Source organism: Suncus etruscus, chromosome 14 (genome assembly GCF_024139225.1).
Source record: "Suncus etruscus isolate mSunEtr1 chromosome 14, mSunEtr1.pri.cur, whole genome shotgun sequence".
Lineage (NCBI taxonomy): Eukaryota > Metazoa > Chordata > Mammalia > Eulipotyphla > Soricidae > Suncus > Suncus etruscus.
In genome coordinates, this window is record NC_064861.1 from 72895583 (window position 1) to 72922062 (window position 26480).

The 26480-nt window shown below is 44.6% G+C and overlaps 1 protein-coding gene across 1 annotated transcript; it reads right to left on the reverse strand.

Moving 5' to 3' along the window:
• Positions 1-238: 238 nt before the first annotated feature.
• Positions 239-25208, reverse strand: CMC2 (C-X9-C motif containing 2). The gene is made up of 4 exons (XM_049786290.1): positions 25125-25208; positions 10731-10846; positions 6513-6584; positions 239-591 (listed from the first exon to the last, which is right to left on the reverse strand). The coding sequence occupies exons 2-4, from the start codon at positions 10809-10811 to the stop codon at positions 508-510; spliced, it is 237 nt and encodes a 78-aa protein (XP_049642247.1). The 5' UTR covers positions 10812-10846; positions 25125-25208; the 3' UTR covers positions 239-507.
• Between the last annotated feature and the right edge of the window lie 1272 nt (positions 25209-26480).

The window sequence follows — 26480 nt, forward strand, 5'->3', positions numbered from 1 at the left end:
AGTAACTTGTCTTAGGTTTTCAAAAGTTAAGCAGCAGGCAGAGCTGGAGAAGCAGCTCCAAGATCTGGAGTGTGTGGGAGGGTGGCCTGGGTTCAATCCCAGACACCACATGTTGCCCTGGTACTGGCCCAGTGTAGCCTTAAGATCAGAATAAAACTGCAATTATCACACCATCAAAAAGGGAACTTTCATAGGACTGTTTTGCCCTAGTGCCAGGAAAGTCTAAGAGTACAGAGGGAAAGGGATTAAAATTGATTGTTTTATTGAGGGAGCATAAGGTGAGGCGGGGAGGGAGGCCCGTGAGAAGGGAGAAAGCTGCTAGAGGAGAGGCTAAAGGCTCTGCCAATACTTTCAGAATGCAGGTTTCTCTGGGTCTTTCTGTGGCTGGTTTTATGGGTCCCTTCCCACTCAAAGGACGCTGGAGACCGAATGAGTGAGGATTCTTCCAGCGGTCAACCCAGTCTCTTTAGGTCTTCTCTCAGCCAAGGCAGCCAGTGAAAGTATACTTTATTTCTCAGCTTCCTCTGGATTAGATAGTCTCTTTCGCATTGTATTACCGTGCTCCCTGCTCTTGATCCTCTTTTCCATGTACTGGAAAATAAAAGGAAGGGAAGAAAAGAGAAAGCCGATTATGTTACCATCGATAGGTGGGAAATGGGTATTTACACAATGTTTTTACTGACAACATTCTTTTGCCTTTTATACCACTAAATCGGAACTGGAAAACTGATCTCAATGGCTACCTAATATGATTTCATTCAATACAGCACAGCACCTAAACCCCAGTAGATATACAAGTATGTGATAAGTAACCCCCCCCCAACATGTGGAATCAGTAAGGAGTATTAGTAGAGCAAGTCACGTAATCTCTGAGTACTAAGTTAGGAGACACCCAGAGAAACTCAAGTAAGGGCACCTTGAGTGGTCTCATCAGCAACATTGTCTCTTCCACAGGTTCTTAAGTTGGAACAAGTTTCCCGAGGAATCCCCCTACTGTCCTCCTAGTTCTCTGCCTGCTTTAGTCTCAAAACTTCACACTGAAGGTAACCTGCTCTCTCTTTTCAGGCTGAACATCACCGATTTCTAGTGGCTGCTGTCTTCCATGGTGTGGGTGCAGGGTCTGTGGGGGGATTGTTCTCTAACTCTAGGTAGCTCTGTGCTAGCTACTCATTAACCTCTACCTAGATCAAAAGCACCTTTCAGGAAGTATTTTGATATGCCTTGTTAAAAGCAATAAGAATTTTTTTTTTTTTTTTTAAAAAGCACAACCAGACTGTCTCTTCCAGCCCGTGTTCTCCCTGAAACATGTGTCTTGGTGCTGGGCTCACTTTCTTTGCCTAAGTCCACTCTAAGGAATCCTGGGTTCTCTCTTTTTCCTTTCTCTCTCTTCACATCTTTCTGAATAATTCAATAAAAACTACCTTGTTTCTCAAAAAAGAAAATTTAAATTTTTTAAAAAGCCACACCCAGAACTGAATGCGGTATGTTCACTAAACACCAGACACAGTGTGGCAGACGCAGACTACAGTGGTGCTGGGGCTTCTAGTTCATGGCATTCTAGATATGGCATTTTTACAAATTTTATCAAAAGAGCTCTGAGCAACTACATTATTCTACTGCTGCTTAAGGCAGAATACTTCCTAAGATGCTTTCCAGATGCCTTCCACTATGAGCATTCTCCACCATCGCTTACACTCTCACTTTCACTTTGAAGGTTTTCTACCTAACATATTTTTGTTTGTTTGTTTTTTGGGCCAAACCTAGTAACGCTCAGGGGTTACTCCTTACTATGCACTCAGAAATCATTCCTGGCTTGGGGGACCATCTGGGATGCCGGGGAATCAAACCGCGGTCAGTCCTAGTCAGTGTGTGCAACGCAAATGCTCTACCGCTTCAGCCACTGCTCCAGCCTCTCTACCTGATGATATCTTTGTTGTTTTTTTTTAAATAAATATTTATTTAAGCACCATGATTATAAGCATGTTCGTACTGGGTTTCAGTTATAAACAGAATCTTAATCTGTCCCGTAGGCTAGATGCAGAGTCTACCACTTAGAAAAAGTGTTCTGTTTTGTTTTAATTTTTTGGTCCATAGTCCACTGTGCTCAAGGATTATTCCTGGCTCTATATTACTCAGGAATTACTCCTTGCAGTGTTCAAGAGACCATATGGGATTTGGGAGTTGGGGGGTGTCAAACCTGGGTTGGCCAAGTGCAAGGCAAACACATTATCGGCTATACTACTGCTCGAGCCCCAAAAGTGTTTTGAACAGAAAAATTTGAGTGTTTTAAATGAATGTATTTTTAAATATATTTAAGTGTATCAGCACTGTTTAACATACAAATACAGAAATGTGTTAAGGGTAAAAGAATGGCCCATAGGTGTAAGGAAAAAAATTAAAATAACTTGAGAAAAACTGAGCATTTGTGATCAGCTGGCCATCCTGGTTGTACTCCAGGAGCCAGGGTAATACAAAAATAGCCTCAGAAACATAAACCAAGTGATCCAAGTTAATCGTCATAGGAAGTGTAGATCCCTTTTGCCAACAGGAGCCCTTCACTCAGGCTCCTCTGAGGGACAGAGGGTGGTCCAGGGTTGATATGCTTGCTTTGCTTGCAGATCACTGTAGATCCCCAGCACTACATATGGCTCTGCCCCACCAAACATCTCCAGAGCACAGGGACAGGAATAGCCACTGAGCAGCACAGGGTTTCTCAAAAAAAAAAAAAAAAAAAAGAAAACAAAACCAAAGAGGGCCCGGAGAGATAGCACAGCGGCGTTTGCCTTGCAAGCAGTCGATCTAGGACCTAAGGTGGTTGGTTCAAATCCCGGTGTCCCATATGGTTCCCCGTGCCTGCAAGGAGCTATTTCTGAGCAGACAGCCAGGTGTGGCCCAAAAACCAAAAAAAAAGCCCAAAGAAAACAAGATACCTTGCACTGAACTATTTCACCTTGAAACAGTAACCCGGAACCTAAGCCGGTGGACAAGATAACCTTTTGGATGCTTCTAGGTTAGAACTAAATGAAGAGTTCTCCCGGTATTCTATTTTCCAAACCAGTTTTTTTCCTCATCAAAGGGCTGCTTCAAATTACAGCTGAAGCAGCAAGACCCGTTAATCAAAATCATCCCTTTTGTGTGGCATTTATTAATATCCTTCATAAGAGTATTAAGGAAAAGGGCATTGCATTGCTTTAAAATTTTAATAAACCTAAAAAAATACAGGGATATCTACTCTGAGAAAAATATTTGATACCTATCTTCTTCGCATATATTGCTCTGACATTGCAATCAGGTTGGGAGAATGAGTCTTACGGTTAAATTTCAGAAAAATAACACTAAGTGAAAAAGTAAAATAAGTCAAGGAGCTAATTTAAATAGTGGATGCATGAGTAGAATATATGATAAGATGTGGCCATGGATGGGGCAAGTACAGCGGGTAGGGTGCTTGCCTTGCACTGGTTGACGTGAGTTCAATCCTGGCACCACATATGGTCCCTGGAGCTCCACTATGAGTGATTCCTGAGTGCGGAACCAGAAGTAACCCCTGAGCACCAGTCAGGTGTGGCTCAAAAAATAAAAATAAGTAAAAGATGTATCCAAGGAAATCAAGATGACCTTTAAAAATTCTACTGGGGTCAGAGCACACAATCAAAATGGGTTTGATCCTTAGCACTCCACTTGGTCGCCGGAGGTCACTAGGAAAGATCCCTGGGGAGAGCCAGGAGTAACAACTGACCACTGCCGGGCGTCCCCTGCCCCACCGTGCACGTATGCAATCAAACCCTCCACTGGGTCCAAGAAGATAGCCAGAAGGCTAGAGACCAGAGATCGATCCCTGGCATGTCATGGTCCCTAGTTAGTAAGCTGGGAAACAGCATGGGAAGAGGTTCAAAAACAAAAAGTACCTTCCACCAAACAACATAGATAAAATGGAAGGTCAAGTAACAAAAATAAAATAATAATAATTAGGAAGGACAATGGGAGAGTCTGCATAATAGAACACTATTTGGGGGGGGGAGAAAGCACAAAGGGCTGGATGGAGCACATGCTTCTGCATGCCAGAGGCTCAAATTCAATCTCTGGCATTATGTGGTCCCCTTCAAACCAGGAGAATGCTGGGAGTATCCCTGGCACCTGTGGTGTGGCCCCAAAACAAAGCATTAATGATTCTACAGATAAAAAGAGAAAAAGTAGCAACACAGCAGCAAAAAGAAACTCAGAGATAACTGACTAGGCCCTTTTTCTTTGCTCTTCAAAAAAATATTTGCAAAGATTAAATACAAGGTTTTACATATATAAAACATATACTCGGGGGCCAGAGAGATAGCACAGCAAAAGGGTGTTTGCCTTGCAGGCGGCTGACCCAGGACAGACCCAGGTTTGATTCTCAGCATCCTATATGCTCTCCCGCACTCCCAAGGGAGCCTATTTCTGAGTGCAAAGCCAGAAGTAACCCCTGATCACCATTGGGTGTGGCCCAAAAACAAAAACAAAACCAGCATATACTTTATACTACTGAGTGACCTAATCTGAGCCTTGTCCTAAGTAAATGCTTCAAGAAATTAAATACTCAAGTGACACATGAAGGAAATGATTAAGGGAAAGCACTGGAAGCAATCAACTGTAAATAAGAAAGCAGAGAAAATAAATAAGCATAGGTTCAGAGAATTGAAGGATAAAAGAAGAAAAATGTAAAAATCAGGTAATGAAACCACATATAAAGTACACCCAGAAAGACGGTTATTTTAGGGACATGAATCCACCACCTTATCAAGGTTGTCGGCCCCTGAACAAACTTGTGTCTGTCTCTCAGGAATGAAGCAGGGCTGCAGTGGCTAGGCTTTACACATGGCTGAACTGAGCTTGGTTCTGTACAGTCCCCCAAGCCCATCAAGAGTGACCCCTGAGTGCAGAGGCAGGAGTAAGCCCTGAGCATTGCCAGGTGTGTGTGTGTGGGGGGGGGGGGTGAGGGGGGTTTGGGGTAGGGGAATATAGAGAAAAAAATGAAACTAAATAAAAGAGAAAATATGAAAATAAAATAAAATAATAATGTCCACAACCTCCTACTAAATAGTGAATCCCAGTTCAGGCAAGATAAAGTTCACACAAGATACTCTAATGATGAAGATGTGGTCCTAAAGGTTCCTCCCAAAGTCGGCCAAACTGAGACAGTGCCACATGTCCAACCTCAAGCAGTGTATAGTCCAGTTGCTTCCAGACACCAGAACTGGTTCCAGATGCCACTGCATAGGAGGACTGCTTGGGAGCCTCCTCCCCCAAAGATACCACCAATGAAAATCAGGAAGTCGGCTTTGTTAATATTTGTCAGTTGTTAATATTTGTAAAGGTTCTGGCATAAAAATTTCAAGTGTACAAATGTCTTTTTCAAAAGATGCAAAACTGAAAGGGGAGTGACTGGGCCACATCCAGTGGTTTTCATGGTTTACTCCTGCAGGGCTCAGGGAACTCTGCAATGCTGGGTTGAATGCAGGCTCCCACCATGCAAAGCCTGTGCTCCAGCACACTAGACTCTGGTCCCTTAAGAAATATTCTTTGGGGCCGGGCGGTGGTGCTAGAGGTAAGGTGCCTGCCTTGCCTGCGCTAGCCTAGGACGGACCGCGGTTTGATCCCCCGGCGTCCCATATGGTCCCCCAAGCCAGGAGCGACTTCTGAGCGCATAGCCAGGAGTAACCCCTGAGCGTTACTGGGTGTGGCCCAAAAACCAAAAAAAAAAAAAAAAAAAAAAAATCTTTACTTTGTTAGAAATACCCATAAAAAAAGATAATGAACTAGATACTTAGACTATTTGCCCAAGACCATGTCATAACTGAAACTCTGGCTGAGGAAATGGGGTTTTCCAAACAGAACCCTGCAGCGTGTCCATGCTGTAATAGCCGAACTCAAAATGTAATGCTGGAAAGAGTGGAGGTCTAGCATTTTAATTACTAAGCACTGCTACATTTAATTGGCCTAAGCCATTCTGCTGAAAGGTGACTCAATTCCCCAAACCTTATACTTCATCCAAATGGCTTAGAGTGAGCAATTTGTTTTAATTTATGTGCATACAAGGAAAAAAATAAAACAATAATGCTCTTAAAACCATCCCCAGAATACACTTTCATTTCTCCACTTTGTGGCTGTTGGGATGTTTTTCTTTTGGGGGGGAGGTCACTTTTTGTTTTGGTTTTTGGGTCGTACACGGAAGTTCAAGTGTTACTCCTAGCTCTGGGCTCAGAAATCACTCCTGGGGAGCTCAAAGGACCACATGGAATGCCAGGGATAGAATCTGGGTCAGCTGCGGGGGGGGGGGGGGGGGTGGGGGGGGTGGGGGGGGCAAGCACTCTATCATGCTATCACTCTGGCCCCTCTCCACTTGGTTTTAGGGAAGGTTAAATACACAGTCAATTTCTAGGTTATAATCCATTATTTGGGGTGAGGGGGATTTTAAGAATGATAATTTATTCTAAAATGTTGTATTTGTTTGATCTTATTCATTCTGACACCTTTCTTACCTCTTTCTTCAAGCATTTTCTCATCTCTCGATCAAGATCATTGCAATGACCAAAAAATTTCAGAAAGTTGTGCTAAAAGGAAGAACAAGTGGTAAAATGTTTCATGCCATAATATTCTGTCTCTAGCACAGAACTAAAACTTAGTCATAACAAAAATGTTTCGTGTGCCAACTTGTTAATAAGCAAATAACTGTAAGTACAATATATGAACAGGCATATACTCCTCATACTCCTATAGAAAGAACAGACGCCTAACCTGCCTCACTATGACCTCACAATGACAGCAGAATGTAAACATCAGAGCTGTGTTAAAGCACAATCTACCCTCCATGAAAGGGAGCGAAATCCAATGCAGTATGACCATGCTGATAGGTAAGGGTGACTTGACCAGCCAACACTCTTTAAGAGTCATACTTACACAGTGTTGGTGTCTCCTCCACTTCTCATTCCCCTCCATTCAAAATGTCAGCAAAACTATACCAGAAACACATTAACTATACTAGTAAATAGCCTATAAAAATAAGTCCATAATTCACTACAAAAGGAAATTTGTCTAGGGTTCAAAGTCTGCCTTGTTTAAAAATAAAAGTAAAGAGCTCTTAGTGGCTTCTAGTCCCAGGACTATGAAGGCAAAAGTCTTGAGTGCTCCAGAGTAGGTTCAGGTGAGACTCCAGCCCAGACCCTGAACAGCTGTGGGCCCATATGAGAGTGTAAGCCCGTCCTGCTCTTCGGGTATGCCAAGAGCACAAAGATTTGCTATAATGACATGTTGCAAATGCTGAACTTGTAGTTGTAATGGGTACATCGTTCCCTTTTCTTTCTAATTAAGGCTTTCATAAAAGCCAGACAACACATAATTAGCAAGCCATGCCGCATGCTATTTCTTTTTATTTCCTGCTTCATCACTACTTTTAAGTGTCCTTTTCTATTCCATACTGAAAAATATGGTCAGTTTTTCTGGCAGACACTGAAGACAGACTACGACCTCCCAGTTACTCAATGACCTCTGAAGAATGTTTCCTGTATGTTGTTCCTAAACTATTTCCTTGACAACAAATTAGCAGGAACAGTACAATTTCATACATACACCTTCTAGTGAAGCAAATATAACAAAAAGAGCTAGACTTTATGGATGCTAAGATAACATTTCACAGCACAGTTTTTACATTTTTCATATCATCATATACATTTTACATTAAATCATCACTAAATCCAAATGAAAATTAGTCCTTTTTTAAAAAAAAATAACCTCTTTAATAAAGTTCACTGAAATTAAACTTTGAATTTGCATCACAACAGTAATTCCAAAGGATAAAGAGAACTGCAAAGGAAGAATATTCTTTCTAGATGTAAAAATCTTCCATGGTGTAGATGGTTATTGGTGCAACTGAACATCTTGGTTTGACATAAGATTTTTCTTGTGATGGTATATAAACATCACTGAGCCCAGGGACTGCAAAGGAAGATCAACTGGTAAGGACCATGTCAAGCATCTAATAACAATCCGGCGATGCAGTAGCAGACAATCTTCAAGACCCTTCCCACAAATGGTGCACACAGTAGAATTGTTCGGCAGAACAAAGGCCTCATTTGGTTGGATCATTTACCTCCTCCCACAAGGGGACAGTGACATTTTCCAGATAAGACCTGAGGAGTATTGTCACCACAGAACAAATAGAGTGACAGGAGAATCCATCTGGACTCCATTAGACCAGAGAATCAAAAAATAGGTCAAGGCCATAAGGCTCTTTTCTGCCTTGGTTTATTTTAGAAACGTTTTATTAAAAAAAAAAAATAACTCAACAAGAAAGCAAGTAAGAATACATATATTAGAACTAAATTAATACATTCCAATGGGTTCTAAAATAAATTCAGACAGATCAGTTGGTGAGGTCCTTTGGGGTGCTCAGTAACTCCTCAGCATGTAAGTGTTTCACTGCTGCCACTGTGAAGAGCCTGCAATGACGCAGGAGCTGCATAGAGGTTCCAGATGGGCCAGAGCTGGACCCAGGGAATCTGGGGCAGGGAAGGAGAGGAGGAGGAAATGAAAGAGTAAGCAGAAGGAGACCTTCGGAGGCAAACAGGGGAGCGAGCAAGCAGGACTCTCAGGGAAGCCAAAGAAAGATCCAGCACAAAGGCCAGGAAGAGAAAATAGAAGAGAACACAGAGGAAGGCGCAGGGAGGGAGCAGGATTGAGTAGCCCAAGAGCTGAAGGCCCACAGGATAAAAGGCGGGCTCTGCAAGCTGGTCAGCAGCCTTTCTTGGCATTTAAGCACTAAAGAAACTACGTTTGCTCAGATTTGGCATGGTTTTATTTTTGATATTTTGCTATCAAAGCCATATGAAGTTGATTCTTTCCTGTGATAGAAAGCATAGCATTAATTTTACTTTGTTTCTCAAGTGGCTTTTTTTTTTTATCAATTTTCCCTGAGCCATTTACTTAAAGCTCCATCTTCTAAATAAACTTCTGCTTCTGGTCACAAAGTAAGGAGTTAAGATCTAACCCGCTCACTGTAAATAAGGACAAATGAGGGGGAAAAAAAAAACAAAAAGCGGCTATTTTTAGATACTGAGCCAACACTTCACAGGGATTGGTTCACCACGGTGTTCTCTCTACCTAGAGGAAATTTCCAAACCATGCCTGAGCAGGGAAAGAGAACCCAGAAGAAACGGGGGAACTTTCTGTGATGTATTCAAGGCACACATCAGGACTGAAGGCTGACGTAGTGGCCTAGCAGTAGAAGTACTAGGTATCATAAACCACCAAGCAAAGGAACTCCAGAAATGGGCCTGAGCCTTCCCTGACCCACCAAGAAGTATTCCTATGCCCAGGTGGAGAATGATACCTCCCACATACACAAGAGGATCTTGGGCAGAAGGAACAACTTTGGAAAAAGATGTACAGGATTTACATTATGTGATTTTGAGACTTATAACAAATCACAGAAATGAGGTGCTTGTGTTAAGAACAGTACGTAAATCATTGGAATAGAAAACCCAGAAATAGACCCACTCAGGTAAGGTCAATTAATTTTTAACAAAGGCAACATGATAATTTAGTGGGGGAAAAGAATAATCTCTTTAGCAAATGTTACTGCAATAACTAAGTAGCCATGAAGTAACTATTGACTCACACCTCACATCATATACCAAAATTACCTTAAAATGAAAAAAGTCTAAAAAAAAACCTACCACCATAGGTATTAAGGGCAGAGCATGAGCTTGTGTGTGAGGTTCTGTGTTCCACATGCTCTCCGCCTCAGGTGAAGGGAAACAATTTCATGAAAATAAAAATTTAAATAAAAAAGGGAGCTAGGATGCAAGCTAGTTGTATAGCATTTTTCTCGTTTTTATTCCTGTCACCAAGACAAAACAGTAATTCCCCCTAAAACTTCCATTAAAAATTGAGTGAAAGCGCAGCGGTAGGGTGTTTGCCTTGTACATGGCTGACCCAGACGGTCCTGGATTTGATCCCGGCAGCCCAATGGTCCCCCGAGCCAGGAGTGATTTCTGAATACATAGTCAGGAGTAACCTCTGAGCGGCAACCGGTGTGGCCAAAAAAATCTTGGGGACCAGGAAATAAAGACCCATAGATACACACGGACGGGGACACACACACACACACACACACACACACACACACACACACACACACAACAATCACTTGATAAGGGGCAAGTAGAGAGGATACTGAGCTGACTTTTTTTCATTTTTTCTGAAAAGGAGGGTAACAGACCTACAGCAACACAAAACAGTTCAGGGTGACCTCAGTCAGGAGTAGGGTTAGAAAGCTAAATAGCAGAGGGTCCCAAGGCATTTCTTGTTGTGAGGGAATGTTTTAGGACTCACTGTTCCTAAGGACTGTCTAGGTGTATACAGGATCAGAACTCAAAGAGGGCTGCTGATGAAATTTACAGGGTTGGAGTGAGATTCAATTCTTGGTACCACATGGTACCACCAGCAGCACTGACAGGCATTACCCCCAGAAAGGATAAAGGAGCACCCCTGAGCACTGCAGCACAGAGACTTCCACCAAAAAAAAAACTCAAAACTTGACACATTTTACTGCACAAAAAAGTGGACTTCCATTTTTGACTAAGATCCACTGCTAAGAAGTTTTCACGCCCGTGGCATGAAATGAAGACAGCATTCCATCCACATCAATGTGCTAGACCTAAGTTGCATTCTGCTGTACAGGCATTTTTCTGGACTCTTACATTTTTGTGACATTCCTTAAGCAAGTTTATCAAGATGTTGCACTCTTCAGTGTGCAAGTGTGGAGATAAGTCAGGATGCATCTTTAGGAGGAGGCGATGGAACACAGCAGAGCAACCTGTGAATACAAGAGTGTCTTGAATATGTATGAATTGAAATACTACCTCAACCTACAACTATCTCTCAGCAAGACTCTGGCACAGCTTTATCAGCAAAAGATTGTTGACCCGGGGCAAATCATTAAATTTGAGCCTTGGCTGTTGTAGCCAATGATTTCACGTTGGGCAAGCAAGTGATCAGAAATACTTGGGAGTATTTGAAATAGCTGTTGAGGGTTAAGGAGAGAAGATTCCTCAAGGGACTCAATTCTAGAAAAATATACTCCAACAGGAAGTCTGCCTATATTAATAAGTCTGACTTCAGTTATTCTATCCACCTTTCTGAAATTGAATGAATACTACGTGTTTTGTTCAGATAAAATTATCAATTAAGAGAATTGACTTATTTATCCTTTTGCGATGCAGATTCCTCTGATTGAGTTAAAGAACCATTAGTTAGTCTTACATTAGTGTGAATTAACGGTGAATGTTTTCTTTCTAACACCTGGATAAGAAAATATAAAGAGCAACATACACATAAAAAAAATCCTTCAGATATAGATACGTCTATATAATAAAAACATTACACTGAAAACAGGAAGTTAGCCATTACTAGCCAAGTAATGAATTAGCAGTCAACATCACCTCAACATTATTTTGAGGTACTTGCAATAACTGCAACACTACTCATCTTTTTTTTTAACTCAAAAAATATTACCAGAAGAAAAAATTAATTTGCTTTTCTATTTTAAGTTTCAATAAAGATGACACAGAGAAAAAAGTAAGGTCTTGGTTTAGACAGAGAATTTTAGATAAATTAAAAGCACAATCCAAGGGCCAGAGCAGTGGTGCAGGGCATTGCACGTGCTAACCTAGGATAGCTGGTGGTTCGATCCCCCCATGTCCCATATGGTCCCCCAAGCCAAGAGCGACTTCTGAGCGCATAGCCAGGAGTAACCCCTGAGCATCACTGGGTGTGACCCAAACCCCCACCCTCCAAAAAAGCACAATCCGTAACAAAACAAATTTTCAGTTTTAAAGATCATCAAAATGACAAACCTGGGGGTGGGGTAGGAAGATGGCATTTGGCCACTCCTTGCAATGAATGCCCAGGTGATCTTCCAGGTTCGTTGCTCAGGTGTGAACTCGGCAGGACTCAGGACAACATTGGCACCAGGATTCAATGCCTTAACCCCAATACTATCTCTCTGGACCACAAATTCAAAAATTTTATACTTTTATACTAATAAACAAACATATAGAGAGTCAGCCGGAGAGTACAGCAGGAAGGGCACTTGCCTTGTACTCAATATCATATGGTCCTCTGAACCTAGGAGTGATTCCAGAGCACCCAGTCAGGAGTAAGCCCAGAGCAATGCTGGGTGTGGCCCAGAAACAAAACAAAACAAAACCCCTTAGGGGCCAGGGATTTAGTTCAATGGGTAGATCACTTTCCTAGCAAGCCTGAGGTCCTGAGCCCAATTTCCAGTTTCACTAACACAAAAACAATACCAAAAAAAAAAAAAAAATACTAAAAAAATTAAAGGAGTTGGGCCACACCCCTAGCCCAGCTGCTCAGCCTGTGGGAGGCAGCACAAGGTCAACAATAATTCCTATGGGAGCATTGGTGATGGTAAGGTGCACTGGTGAAGGGGGGGGGGTGTTCTTTTTATGACAGAAACCAAACTAATCACAGTATTTACATAAAGATATTACTAAAAAAAAATTGGGGCCAGAGAGATAGCATGGAGCTAAGGCTTGCCTCCAGAAGGTCAGTGGTTCGAATCCCGGCACCCATATGGTGCAGGGCATTGCACGTGCTAGCCTAGGATAGCCGGTGGTTCGATCCCCCCATGTCCCATATGGTCCCCCAAGCCAAGAGCGACTTCTGAGCGCATAGCCAGGAGTAACCCCTGAGCATCACTGGGTGTGGCCCAAACCCCCACCCCCCAAAAAAGCAATCCGTAACAAAAAAATGTTTCAGTTTTAAAGATCATCAAAATGACGAGCCTGCCAAGAGCAATTCCTGAGTGTAGAGCCATGAGTAACTCCTGAGCGCTGCCGGGTGTGACCCAAAAACCAAAAACCAAAAAAAACAAAACAAAACAAACAAACAAACAAAAAAAAAAATATATATATATATAAAAAACTCCTGAGTATAGACAGAGCCTGGAATATGTAGCCTCTGACCACCATTAGGTATGATCCCAAAACCAAAAACATGTTTAACCAAAGAAGAAAAGTAAAGATGATCAGAGAACTGGCGCTATAGTGCAACACATTTTACATGCACAAGACCCAGGTCTGAGCCCCAATGACAATCAGCAATTACCCCAGAGCACTAGGTAAGGAGTAACCCTGAGCACTGCTAAATGTGGCTCCAAGCATCCTCCCACAGTCCTCATAGAAAAAAACAGAAAATTAAAGGGCATGCCACACTTGGGGTGATGATGTGCCAATGTAATCTGGTCATTACATAATAAGTATGTCTACTTTGGTGGGGGGTTATTGCTAGCAAAGAATGCTGAGAGTGGAGGAAGGAACAGGCAGAGGCAAATGCCCATTTTATTGTAAATCTAAAATCATTCAAATGGAGTGAGATCTTTTTAGTGCAGTGATTCTCAAACTAAGGCCCTGTATTTTTTCCTGCTTTGTTCCTTCACTTCAAAATAAGATATATGCAGTATGCATAAGAATTTGTTCATAATTTTTCTTTTTACTATAGTCTGGCCCTCCAACGGTCTTGGGGACAGTGAACTAACCCCGTTTAAAAAATTTTGAGGACGGGGCCAGAGAGATAGCATGGAGATAAGGTGTTTGCCTTGCATGCAGAAGGACAGAGATTTGAATCCCGGCATCCCGTATGAACTCCTGAGCCTGCAAGGAGCAATATATTTCTGAGCATAAAGCCAGGAGTAACCCCTGAGTGCTGCTGGGTGTGACCTCCCCCTCCCCCTCCCCCCCAAAAAAAAACTAACAAAAAAAAAATAACAAAAAGAAATTTTGAGGACCACTGGTATAGCACTTATCTTATACATGCTCAACCCCACTACATCTGGTCCCAGCAAGCGTGGGAACCTACACAATTGTTGGCGTACCCCCCAAAATAATAACAATAATAACAAACTACTCTAAAAACTAAAATCAAAAGGGACATTAGTGGAATGTGTGGAGTTGGAACATTGTATGCAGAAAACCCTATTACAACAGTACTGTAAATCATGCCTAAAAAGTCACAGAAGATATTCTATCAGGAAAAATCAAATCAAACCTACCAATGAGATAAGCAAGAAGCTATAAAAGTATTTTTAAATTACTTATGATAAAGAATATATCTAAAACACGAACAATATTAATAAATAATTAAATGTTTGAAATGGGCACCAAAAATAGGCGTAATACTTGAATTCAGATTTTACCAAATATCTACGAATGGTTAATTAAACACATGAAAAGATGCCAAACGGAAGGCTGGAGAGATAATAAGTGGGTAAGGCGTTTGCCTTGCATGAGGCTGACCCAGCACCCCATATGGTACCAACTTGCCAGGAGTGATCCCGGGGCAGAATCAGGAAGAAACACTGAACAGAGCGTAGACCAAAAAAAAACAAAAAACAAACAAACAAAAAAAAAAAAACTAAAATATTATTAGTCATTAGGGAAATGCAAATTAAAACCCCAATGAGATATTACTATATATTTACTAGAACAGTTTTGATCAAAAGGACTCACTTCCAAGAGAATTAAAATACATAGTTTTCACAAAGACATGTATTTTAATTTTTTTTTGTTTTGTTTTTGGTTTTGGTTTTGGTTTTTGAGCCACACCCATTTGATGCTCAGGGTTATTCCTGGCTATGTGCTCAGAAATTGCCCCTGGCTTGGGGGGACCATATGGGATGCTGGGGGATCGAACCGCAGTCCGTCCTATACTAGCGCCTGCAAGGCAGACACCTTACCTCTAGCGCCACCTTCCCGGCCCAGTATTTTAATTTTTCATAGCAGTATTACTCAATGAACGATACTAGAAACAACCAAAGAACCTTGTATCGTGCTTAACAAACAGCAGAGATACACAGTGGAATATTCAACAACTGAGGACTGCATTGAATCCTAAATACATGGGATGCACCTCCACAACACTACGTTAAAAAGGTCAGATTCAAAAGGCTGTTAAGATTCCATTTATAGTGTGTAGAAAAGACAAATTTAAAGAAAAAAGCAGACCACCAAGAATCTAAAACCTGAAATTGAGGGGCCAGAACAATAGTACAGTAGGAGAATTTTTGCCTTGCAAAGTGGTTGACCTGGGTTCAAACTCCGGGATCCCAGCCTTTGGTCCTGATCTCATCTGGTCTGAACCCCACCAGGAGTAATCCCTGAGCACCTCTGGGTGTGGCCTAAATTAAATAAAGAAAAAATAAAACCTGAAGGTGTGATTGGGGATTGACTTGTAACTGAACACAAAAAATCTTCTGGAGTGAATGTGTTCTTAAAGAAGACTGACTATGAGAGTTGAGGGAGGGAGGGAAAAAAAAAATAAGACTATGAGAGTTGAAGGGAAAGACCTTCAAGGAAGACCTGCCTTCAACATGGCAGGGCCCCACTGGCTTGCCCCACTATATCTAGTTTCAGACTGCCAGGGTAAAGAGGGTAAGGGGCAGGGATGAGACTCTGTGGCAGAGTGTGCTACACAAGTCTAGACCCTTGGCTGGGTCCACAGTACTGGAAAACTAAATTAAAATATGACTGAGAGGGGCCAGAGAGGTGGCGCTAGAGGTAAGGTGTCTGCCTTGCAAGCGCTAGCGTAGGACGGATCGCGGTTCGATCCCCCGGTGTCCCATATGGTCCCCCCAAGCCAGGAGCAATTTCTGAGCACATAGCCAGGAGTAACCCCTGAGCGCCAAAACAGGTGTGGCCCAAAAACCAAAAAAAAAAAAAATACATGACTGAGAGCATGATGCTGAAGGTAAGCACTGTTTCCGAAACACGGTAAGATGAGAAGCCACATGTATAAGCCTATTTAAGGAGGTTGGGGACAGTTCAAAGGGAGAGTGGTCATGTTGCAAACACCTACACTTAATAACAATAGCATCACTCACAGTGACTTTGACTGAAGAAAAGTTAAATACACATTTGGTGTGTTTTTTCTTGGGCCCTTCCAGAAGTGTCAAGCAGTAGGGGTGGGAGGGCAAGACAGTGCTGGAGGTGAAACCAGGGTCACCCACATGCAAAGCCCATGCTCCTAGCCCTTTGAGCTATCGCCCTAGCCTACATTTCATATGCTTATATTTTAAAACCCTTCAGAGCACAAGAACATATTCATACTCTAAGCAGAGGAAATACAAAATACTTTCAACATGAGTGAGGCAAAAGTTGTATTCTCCCAAACAGCAGAGTAAAACTATACATTTTCAAAATATAGTTGAATCCATAGAAATTGATTATATGTAAGTCAAAGTAAGCATTACTTGCATTTTCACAGCAAAACTACCTAAGTGGCAGTGTAACTACCTAATGTAATCTCTTACCATGACAAATGTACCCACGTTCAAAATGGGATATGCTCAGAGCAATCTGAGAAATGAATTCAGACAGACAAGAACTACTTTCCCACGGTCTCTTGTAGGCTACCAGGTCAGTAAGACATGGCCTACGTTCCAAAGAAATCAATATGCTACTGTATTGTTAGAGACAGAGAGCCTGTCTCTGCCTAGGTGAAGAAAAAAAGTAGTATCACTTGCCCTGCTGTGCTCACCCATATTAGAAGGCTATGGGAAATCTGGCAGGGAGTGCTGAGGTCAGAGAAGGCACTGAAGGAAAGGAAAAATAAAGGGAAAAGGAAAGAAAAAGGAAGGGGAGAGGAGGGGAAAGGAGGGGAGGGGAGAGGAGAGGAGAGGAGGGAGAGGAGGGGAAAGAAGGGGAAAGAGGAAAAAGGAGGGGGGAAGGGAAAGGAAATGGTAAGGAGAGGAAGAGGAGAGGAGGGGAGGGATGGGGAGGGGAGAAAAGGAAGAACAGAGAGAAAGAAAGAGAGAAAGAAAGAGAGAGAAGAAAGAGAAGAAAGAAAGAAAGAAAGAAAGAAAGAAAGAAAGAAAGAAAGAAAGAAAGAAAGAAAGAAAGAAAGAAAGAAGGGAGGAAGGGAGGGAGGGAGGGAGGGAGGGAGGGAGGGAGGGAGGGAGGGAGGGAGGGAGGGGAGGGAGGGAGGAGGAAGGAAGGAAGGAAGGAAGGAAGGAAGGAAGGAAGGGAAGGAAGGAAGGAAGGAAGGAAGGCAGGAAGGAAGGAAGGAAGGAAGGAAGGAAGGAAGGAAGGAAGGAAGGAAGGAAGGACAGACGGGGCCAGAGAGATAGCATGGAGGTAAGGCGTTTGCCTTTCATGCAGGAGGTCATCAGTTCAAAATCCCGGTGTCCCATAAGGTCCCCCGTGCTTGCCAGGAGCAATTTCTGGGCCTGGAGCCAGGAATAACCCCTGAGCACTGCCAGGTGTGACCCAAAAACCACAAAAAAAGGAAGGAAGGAAGGAAGGAAGGAAGGAAGGAAGGAAGGAAGGAAGGAAGGAGGACGGAAGGAAGGAAGGAAGGAAGGAAGGAAGGAAGGAAGGAAGGAAGGAAGGAAGGAAGGAAGGAAGGAAGGAAGGAAGGAAGGAAGGAAGGAAGGAAGGAAGGAAGGAAGGAAAAGATGGATCTTGGAAAATCTGCCAAGATAGCCTTAAAGTAGAAAAAACATAAAAGAAACTGGTTAAACTGAACAAGTAAAGGACGCAAAGGGAGAAGATGAGTCTTTTTTTTTTATTTTTTTATTTTTAATTATGAGAACAAAGATGCAAAGAAAGAGGACAAGGTAAAGTTACAGTGGAAGGACAATCACCCATAACATAATTCTCAGAAGAAGTCCCCTTGCTGATACCTTAACTTTGAACTTTCAGCCAAAGAACATTAAGATAATAAAACAGAATCCATGTACAATTACTTTGTGTCCCTCAAGTCCCCAGATTGTAACACATTATAATATTTCTTTTTTTTTGGGGGGGGGGCCACACCCAGTGGTGCTCAGGGGTTACTCCTGGCTGTCTGCTCAGAAATAGCTCCTGGCAGGCACAGGGGACAACATGGGACACCGGGATTCGAACCAACCACCTTTGATCCTGGATCGGCTGCTTGCAAGGCAAACGCCTGTGCTATCTCTCCAGGCCCACTATTAATATTTCTTAACAGCACACAAAGCAATCTAAAGCCATAAAACTTACGTAACTCCTTAAACATTAGAGGCATAGTATTTTTTACATTTCCATGTACATGCATATTAGTTTAAGTTAAACTCAAATTTTAAGTGGGTTTTTTTTTATAAGGATTAGAGTCAAAGGAGCACAGTAAAAACGGTGTTAGAGTGGCAATTGTTGTTTGCATAGGCCCACCAAAATATGAGGGGCATGGAAAGGAATAACCTTGGCCTAAATACAAAGAGATCCTACCCCTGAAGTTTCCTGGCATAAGACCAACTCTAGGCTCCAGGCAAGCTAGATCGTCCAATCCAAGACATTGTCCATAGTGCCAACACACTTTTCACACAGTCTCTGTTGTTGGTATCATGTTTCTGTACTAAAGATCCTGGAATTTGCATATCCTACATTGAAGTCATGATGTGGAGCGTCCTCTCGTATCACCTCACCATTAAAGGGCAATGCAGGAAGCCCTGTCCTGTAAGCAGGTCGTTGTTGTTGTCTTCTCAGTGTTAAGGGAAGTCTCTTTTGAGCAGTGGTAGGGTCTTCCATGGTAGAGGATTGCTTCCAGGTGATGTTATAGACAAACCTGGATGTTTTTGTGGATGGCTTCCCTGGTTCAGGGGGTGAATGGAAAATGCCCTTTCTTCTGAGGTCTGTGCCAGGTCATTATGTCAATGTTCAGGTGTAAGGTCCCTTGCACGACAAGATTTGTGTATTCCAATCTCTATTAGATAGGATCTTATTTGTATGTATAGTATTTTCCCATTTTAATGTGCCTATGCAAAAAGGAGCAATGCCACATGGCGTTATTGGTGCATATGGTGGCCATAAGAACATGTCCAACAATCCCCAATGACATGGTTCAATCATAAGCATTAAACTGGGGGACTCTTTCACCAAATTCCTTGTTGAACAGCTCATAAAGAGAAGATAAAAAGTGGTTAGAATCGGGCCGGAGAGATAGCATGGAGGTAAGGCGTTTGCCTCTCATGCAGGAGGTCATCGGTTCGAATCCCGGCGTCCCATATATGGTCCTCCCGTGCCTGCCAGGAGCAATTTCTGAGCCTGGAGCCAGGAAATAACCCCTGAGCACTGCCGGGTGTGACCCAAAAAAAACCACAAAAAAAAAAAAAAAAAAAAAAAAAAGTGGTTAGAATCGTCACTGTATAAGAGAATATTTAGTAAGACTTATAGTTGTCAGAGAAAAACACAAAATATTCTAAAGAAATACGTGTCCATTTTATGTCTTTTGAAACAGATTTGGGGGTTGTTACACACAATGCAAGGGTTTTGGTCTATGATTAGGATTGTGCAATACTGAAGTTAAAAAGAGTAATGTGGGTTAGTGATGTTTGGGGAGGTGAGAGAGTTAAGGAGTAAAATGAGCTTTGTAGGGGTGGTGGTGGGAAAGGGGCCGAATACAAAATGGACATTCTGGATACGCAAAACATAACATAAAGATAAGGAATACTCTTAATACATGCAGTGCCGGGGGGGTGGTGGGGGGGGGGGGGGGGGTGGGGTGGGAGCGCTAGCCCCCGGGGCGGTTTTCCATATTGCAGAATGGTCAGAAATTTGCCAGTGACAAACAGCGTAACCTAGCAAATCTCAGCACCACCCCAAGGTTAGGACCAACCATATCTGGCCGCCTGGGCTGCCAACCACCCAGAAGGCCTGGAGGCCGGGGGGTCAGGAAGTTTAGGGAGAAGGCTTCCACATGGGGTCTCTCCCAACCCAATTGCCCGGCTAGAGCTAGCCTCCAGCTCGAGAGGATCGAGAGAGAGCTGGAAGCCAGGATCTGTCAAAGATGAGTCTTTAAAGGGCAAAAGTTAGAGCCTCATCTACTCACTAGCTCTCTTGCTTCAATTACTCATCTAAGACCTAAGTCTCCCCTCCCTAAAATGAAATCAGTTTATGACCTCTAAACCCCATGAATGCACGAAAAAGTGAGCAAATACAATGTGATTGTTTCATGAAGTATGTTGTATATCAGTGAGGATGTCAAAAGCTGGAAAATGCTGAATGAAATTTCCTGAGGAGTTTCCAAGGTTGGGGCAGCAGATGTAAAACTGACCCTCAGTGAAAATGCAACGGTGTGTCTGTGGCTTGTCATCCACCAGGGCTTATGGGAATCATCCCGAGTACCACATTTCCACCAAGTAGAGTTTCTCCTCAAATCCAGGCTCAGATTAAGTCATGGAAAGCCCATTTCCAAAAAGGAGATTCACACTCAAAAGATAAACATTTCCACGCAGTGAATGACCCAAAGAGCAGCAGTGTCAGCTTCACTAGGGCCAGTACTCAGGTGTCCACCAGCTGCCACATGTAACCCAAAAACCAAAAAGGAAAAACGACTGCTACTACAATGAAAACACACACACAACACACACCACACACACATATATATACACACACACACACATAGTCCAGTCCTCCTCAATTATCAGACACACCTGCAATCACTGCAACAAGGTAAAGAGAAATTATCTGTGACCTTTCCTACCAAGGGGTTCAACAAATTGTACTGTGAAATCCAAAAATGGTAGCCTTCCTCACCTTTCCAATGGCATTACATAAATTACAAGGCCATCATATAATTGTCACAAGTGACAGCCTTTCCTCCATCCAAACCCCATCCCTACTATGACCAATTCGATATAAAAAAAATAGTCGTGTGAAATTTATAAAAATGTTCAGCTGCAACATTATTGAGGTTCTGATAGTTCGGATAAGGCACTAGCAAAACCAATTTAACTTTCTCTTAGGCATAGGTGGGAAGGGTAGATGGAGTTACCCTCTAGCGGTCTAAAAACTGTAAATTTAACTACTCTGTTCCTCACCTTTTCTTTCCAAGGACTCGGGGAAAATTTTACTTTTTGGTTTGGTTTGTATGGGGGGCCATACCAGATGTCGCTCAGGGACCAGCTGAATCGAATTGCTTGGTAAAGCAAGTGTCCATTAATGTATCTCTCTAGGGGCCGGGGAGGTGGCACTAGATGGTAAGGGTGCCTGCCTTGCCTGCGGCTAGCCTTGGATGGACCGCAAGTTCGATCCCCTGGTTTCCCATATGGTCCCCCCAAGCCAGGAGCGACTTCTGAGCGCATAGCCAGGAGTAACCCCTGAGCGTCACCGGGTGTGGCCCAAAAACCAAATAAAAAAAAAAAAAAGTTATCTCTCTAAGGCACTTTTTCTTTGGGGGGGAGGTGTAGGGATTGGAATCCAGGCTTCACATCTGCACATCTGAACAACATCCAAGCAACAGCAAAATTTTTCTTAATGAGCAGACAGCCACCACTAGGTGCAGAAACACAGAAAAATAAATCAGCCAAGAGTAAGCCCACTAGTCTAGTGAAAGGAAAAAAAAGTTAAACAATCTAAAATACTCTTCAGATAACTTAAATACCTATAATTACAAGGGGGAAACCCTGCATTTTTAATGCCACAAATGAGTTTCTTTGAAAAGATTTTGCTATTGTGGTGGGCTGCATCAGAAAAAAATATAAAAAATTACAACCCACAGCAGCAATTCTTTTCTTTTTTTTTTTTTTTTTTGGTTTTTTGTGTCACACCGGGCAGCACTCAGGGGCTACTCCTGGCTCTATGCTCAGAACTTGCCCCCAAAGCAGGCCTCAGGAGACCATATGGGACGTCAGAATTCGAACCACTGTCCCTGCTGCATTGCAAGGCAAACGCCTTACCTCCATACTATCTCTCCAGCCCCTGATGGATCTTTCTACAGGAAAAAAAATGGAGATTAATTCTCAAAGATTTCTAAGAAAAAAACTGGTATTAGGAAACTGATGCTTTCTTTTGGTTTTGTTTTTGTTTTGAGGCCACACCCATTGATGCTCAGGGGTTACTCCTGGCTATGCGCTCAGAAATCGCTCCTGCTTGGGGGACTGAAACTGCTGTCTGTCCTAGGCTAGCACTTGCAAGGCAGATGCCTTGCATCTAGTGCCACCGCTCCGGCCCCAAACTTTCTAACTCTTTAATAAACCTGACTCAGCTGAAGCAACAAAGAAGTACCTGCTGGCTGAGAACAGGGAAACTACTAATGAAGAAGTAGCTACTCGTTCCATGTGCATGCCACAAATGAGAACCACAGAGGAAACCAAATAATTCTATGCCAAGCAGTGTGTGACTACCGTGCCTCAGAGAGAAGCCCCAGGGCAACCAGGAAGGGCTTGCGGACCTAATTCAACCATAGGAGTCCCCACTCATCAGCAAACCTAGGAGTTCAGCACTCTGCCTAAAGTCTTGAATTTCACAGGGGCGTGAACACCTAGCCCACACACTTGGAAAAGGCAGAGGTTCGGGAACAAATAATATACTCGGCAATGCCCATAATAAGTGTACCCCTCAACCCCAAATAACTGTCTGATGCTCAGTTTAAACCTGGTTCATACCTAACGTTATAAAAGCTACATGGATGGGGCTGGAGAGACAGCATGGAGATAAAGTGTTTGACTTGCATGCAGAAGATCAGTGATTCGAAGCCTGGCATCCCCTGAGCGTGCTAGGAGCGATTTCTTAACGTAGGAATAACCCCTGAGCGCTGCTGGGTGTGACCCAAAAACCAAAAAATAAAAAATAAATAAAAATAAAAGCTACATGGAGAAGAGTAAGGTTCACTGTGGAAGCAGGCAGTCAGACATTGGGGATATTTGGCAATGACTTTTGGAGCTATAAACCACAGTTTGGGGAGTAACCCTGCAGCTGGTCCAGGCCAGCTCCAAGCCCCAAGCCAGAAACCAGCAGGAGACCAGCCTCCAGGAACAAAGGATAAAAGATACGGACCGCCAGGGGTCAAAGTCCTTGAACGACCCTGATGTGCTTCCACAGCACTTATAGAAACTTCATCCAGGAGCCCTCAATTGACAAGGTGCTCCAGGGAGCTGGCCTGGCCCTTTATGAAGAGCAGGAAAATTTCTCCTCTTTGCTTTCTGGGCTTGCCTCTCTTCTCACCCCTTAATAAAAACCATTTCGCTCCTCTGAGATTCTTCTCTATGAGGTACAAGAGGAACCTGGGCTAAGTTTCTTCCCTCTGAAAAATGCTAATTTAACCTCAGCCTGGGGCAAGGGCTACTGGCAAATGCTGTTGTTAGGGATCATGCTCCAGAGATCAAGGTGTAGCTGGACCCTTGACCAGCCTTCATGAGGAGGGGATAATACCCACAATGGGGAGGAGCTTCTGTGACTGGCAGTTGGGAGGGGGTGTGGGGAACCTCAACAAGGTGCCAGTGAACTAAAACCAGCCCAATCTCCCCTGAGGATGAGAGGGGAAGCCTTGTCTCACCAAGGTAGCACTCAAACGACAACAGGTGTAGGAATTGGTCTCAAAGGAAATTTCAGAACCATGGCCCAAGGCAGGGCAAGGGATTAAATTTTGCGAGTAAAAGTAAATCAGTCCAGGAAGGGTGGTGACAATTGAGAACAGAGGGAAAAAGCATGCCTAAGGCATTTGCTTTGCAGGCAGGCAAACAATCCCCAATCTGGGTATCTGATCCTCATCATCCCATATGATTCCCCAAGCGCTTCCAAGAGTAAAATCCCGTGAACACAGAACCAGAAGTAATGCCAACAAATCACCGAGGGATGGGGGAAGATGGAAAGTCCAAAAAGAATTGGGGGTAGGGAGGAAAAGAATGACCACCCCAAATTGGAATGTGAGCAACTTCAAAATGGGGAGTGCAAGAGGTTGCAATGAGCCATCCCAAGGTGGAAAGTGGACAACCTAGGGCAGGAACACACTGGGGTTTTCATTAGACCAGACTGGTTTTATAGGGCTTTTTCGAAGCAGTTCGCTGCTGGTGTAGTCAGGAGGAAGAACTCAGACCTATGAATGGTCCTTCACATTCAGTATCAGGACCTTTGTCCCAACAAAGGTTTCTCCCACCTGTTGGGGAAACCTGGTCAGGGCTGGGGCTGGCGTCCCTCAGTCTCATCAGACCCCAACTTCATCCCCAAAAGGCGTTTCATGCTTTGGGACTGGGGACCGTTAACTTCTTGTTTTGATTCTTTTTGTTGTTATTGTTTTGTTTTGTTTTGGGGTCACACGCGGTATCGCTCAGGGGTTACTCCTGGCTCTAAGCTCAAAAATCGCCCCCGGAAGGCTCAAGGGACACCGGGATTCGAACCACTGTCCTTCTGCATGCAAGGCAAACGCCCTTGCATGCCATCTCTCTGGCCCCTTGCTTTGATTCTTTTTTTTTTTGGGGGGGGCCACACCCTGTGACGCTCAGGGGTTACTCCTGGCTATGCGCTCAGAAGTTGCTCCTGGCTTCTTGGGGGACCATATGGGACGCCGGGGGATCGAACCGTGGTCCGTCCTAGGCTAGCGAAGGCACCTTACCTCCAGCGCCACCGCCCGGCCCCTTGCTTTGATTCTTTCTCTCAACGCTTCCACGGAGTCTACCTGGCTCAACCTGGCTGCCCCAGTTCTGGATCTCCCCAACGGGCAATAATTTCAAATCAACTCCCCGGGCAAGGCATGCCCAGGCAGCCATCCCAGTGTTCAGCCACCAGAATCATCTTCGATCCAACTTCGGGGCGGGGGGATAAGGTTCTTTTCATGAACCTCAAGTTTCCGATGTTAAGTTCCCCAAGCTCTCATACTTTTAATGGGGTGCTACTTCATCAAGCACTTCCTGTGCGATGACAAGTACAGCTACAACTACCTTCACAGTCCCCATCGCAGGGACTGAAAAGAATTGTCCGTCCCCTTGCAGAGAATAAGGGCTCGGGGTGGGAATTGACAGCCACTCTCCACAATGCAGAGATGCAAGCCAGAAGCACTCCCCTCTGTCTTCTCCATGCAAACTCCAAAAGTACCGATCAAACAACCTGCCAAGCAATTCACCAAAGGGATAGACGGGTCCAGGGGAGACAGACCATTGGTGCACCAGGGGTGCAGAGTGATCTTCCTCCGGAGACCCCCAGGAACGCAAGATCCCAACTTCCCTGGTTCCGAGTCCCCACGCCCGCAGAGTCCCCTAGTTCCAGGGAAGGCGAACCTGGTAGGGACTCTGCTTCGCGGGACTCGAGAGGGAAGCAGACACGAACCTACACCCCCAAACTCACCCGAAACGGGCCTCTGAGAAAGGTGGCGGCGGGCTTCCCGCAGCCAGCTTCTACCCTCGAAGCCGGTGGCTTGGGCACCGGCGGCGGAGGGTGAAGGCTCGGCGCCCTCAAAGCGCTGACCCCACCGGGCCTGGCGTGCAAGTCTGCGCAAGCGCAGACGCATGCGCATGCGCGCAGGCCCGGATGAGTCCAAGTACGGTAGTCGCGTAGGGGACATAACGGTGGAAGCGGCCTAGTTAGCGGAGGTCGCCAAGAATCAAAACCGGGCCTAGCCCTCTCGGGAACCCCTGAATCCATGCTTTTCGGCGGGTTCTGGGCTCGCAAAGACCAGCAACGCATAGAGTGGAGGCGCTCCCAAGACCGCCCTGATGATGCTGTCCCCCCCACGCTTTTGGAACAGTCCACCGTGGGCGGGGCTCGGGGCAGTGGCGACGGCCATTGGTGGCTTTAAAGACGTCGAGGCGGGAAGAGCCGGCAGTGGAAGGACGCGGCGGGTGCGGAGAGCAGGTAATGCGAGGGATCGGTCATCTAGGCGGCCGGGAACCAGATCCCAGAGTGGGGTGGAAGCCTGGAGGAGTCCACGCCTTTGGGGGTGACTTAGTCGCGACCCCCGCAGTCGCTCATCCCGAGGTGCGGGATTCGCACCCACCCGGGCCTGAGGTGCGTTGTGGGAGCGGCGGGGATTGCGGACGGGGGCGTGGTTTGCTGTGACGTCATAGTGGTGGGTGTGTCCCGCTGGCATCTTACGCCCCTCCCCTCCCAGGTTCGGGCTTCCAGCTGCAGAACTGCAATGCTTTGGGTGTTTGGGTCAGGGCGTGGCTGTTGTGACGTCCTAGTGGTGGGCGTGTCCCGCTGGGCCTTGTGCCACGCCCCCCTTTCCGATGCTGAGCTGCTATGCTTTGGATGTTTGGGTCAGGGCGTGGTCGTTGTGATGTCATAGTTGTGGGCGTGTCCCGCTGGCAGCTTATGCCACGCCCCCTTCCAGGTGCTGAACTGTTTTGAGTGTTTCGGTCGGGGCGTGGTTATTGTGACGTCATGGTAGTGGGCGTGTCCCGCTCCCTCCCAGGTTCGGGCTTCCGGGTGCTGAACTACAATGCTTTGGGTGTTTTGGGGCACCTGGCGATGCTCCCCAATTACTCCTGGCTCTGCCCTCAGGCATCACTCCTGGCGATGCTCTAGGGGGGCTCTTAGGAGATGTCGGGGATCGAACCCCGGTCGGCCACGCCTTTCCCTCACTCCAGCCCCAACTTTGAGTGTTTGGATTGGTCGTTAGAATTCGGTTTTTCTTTTCATTGGGGGTGTTGGGTCACACCGGCAGCGCTCATATAGGATGCCAGGATTCGAACCACCTCCTGT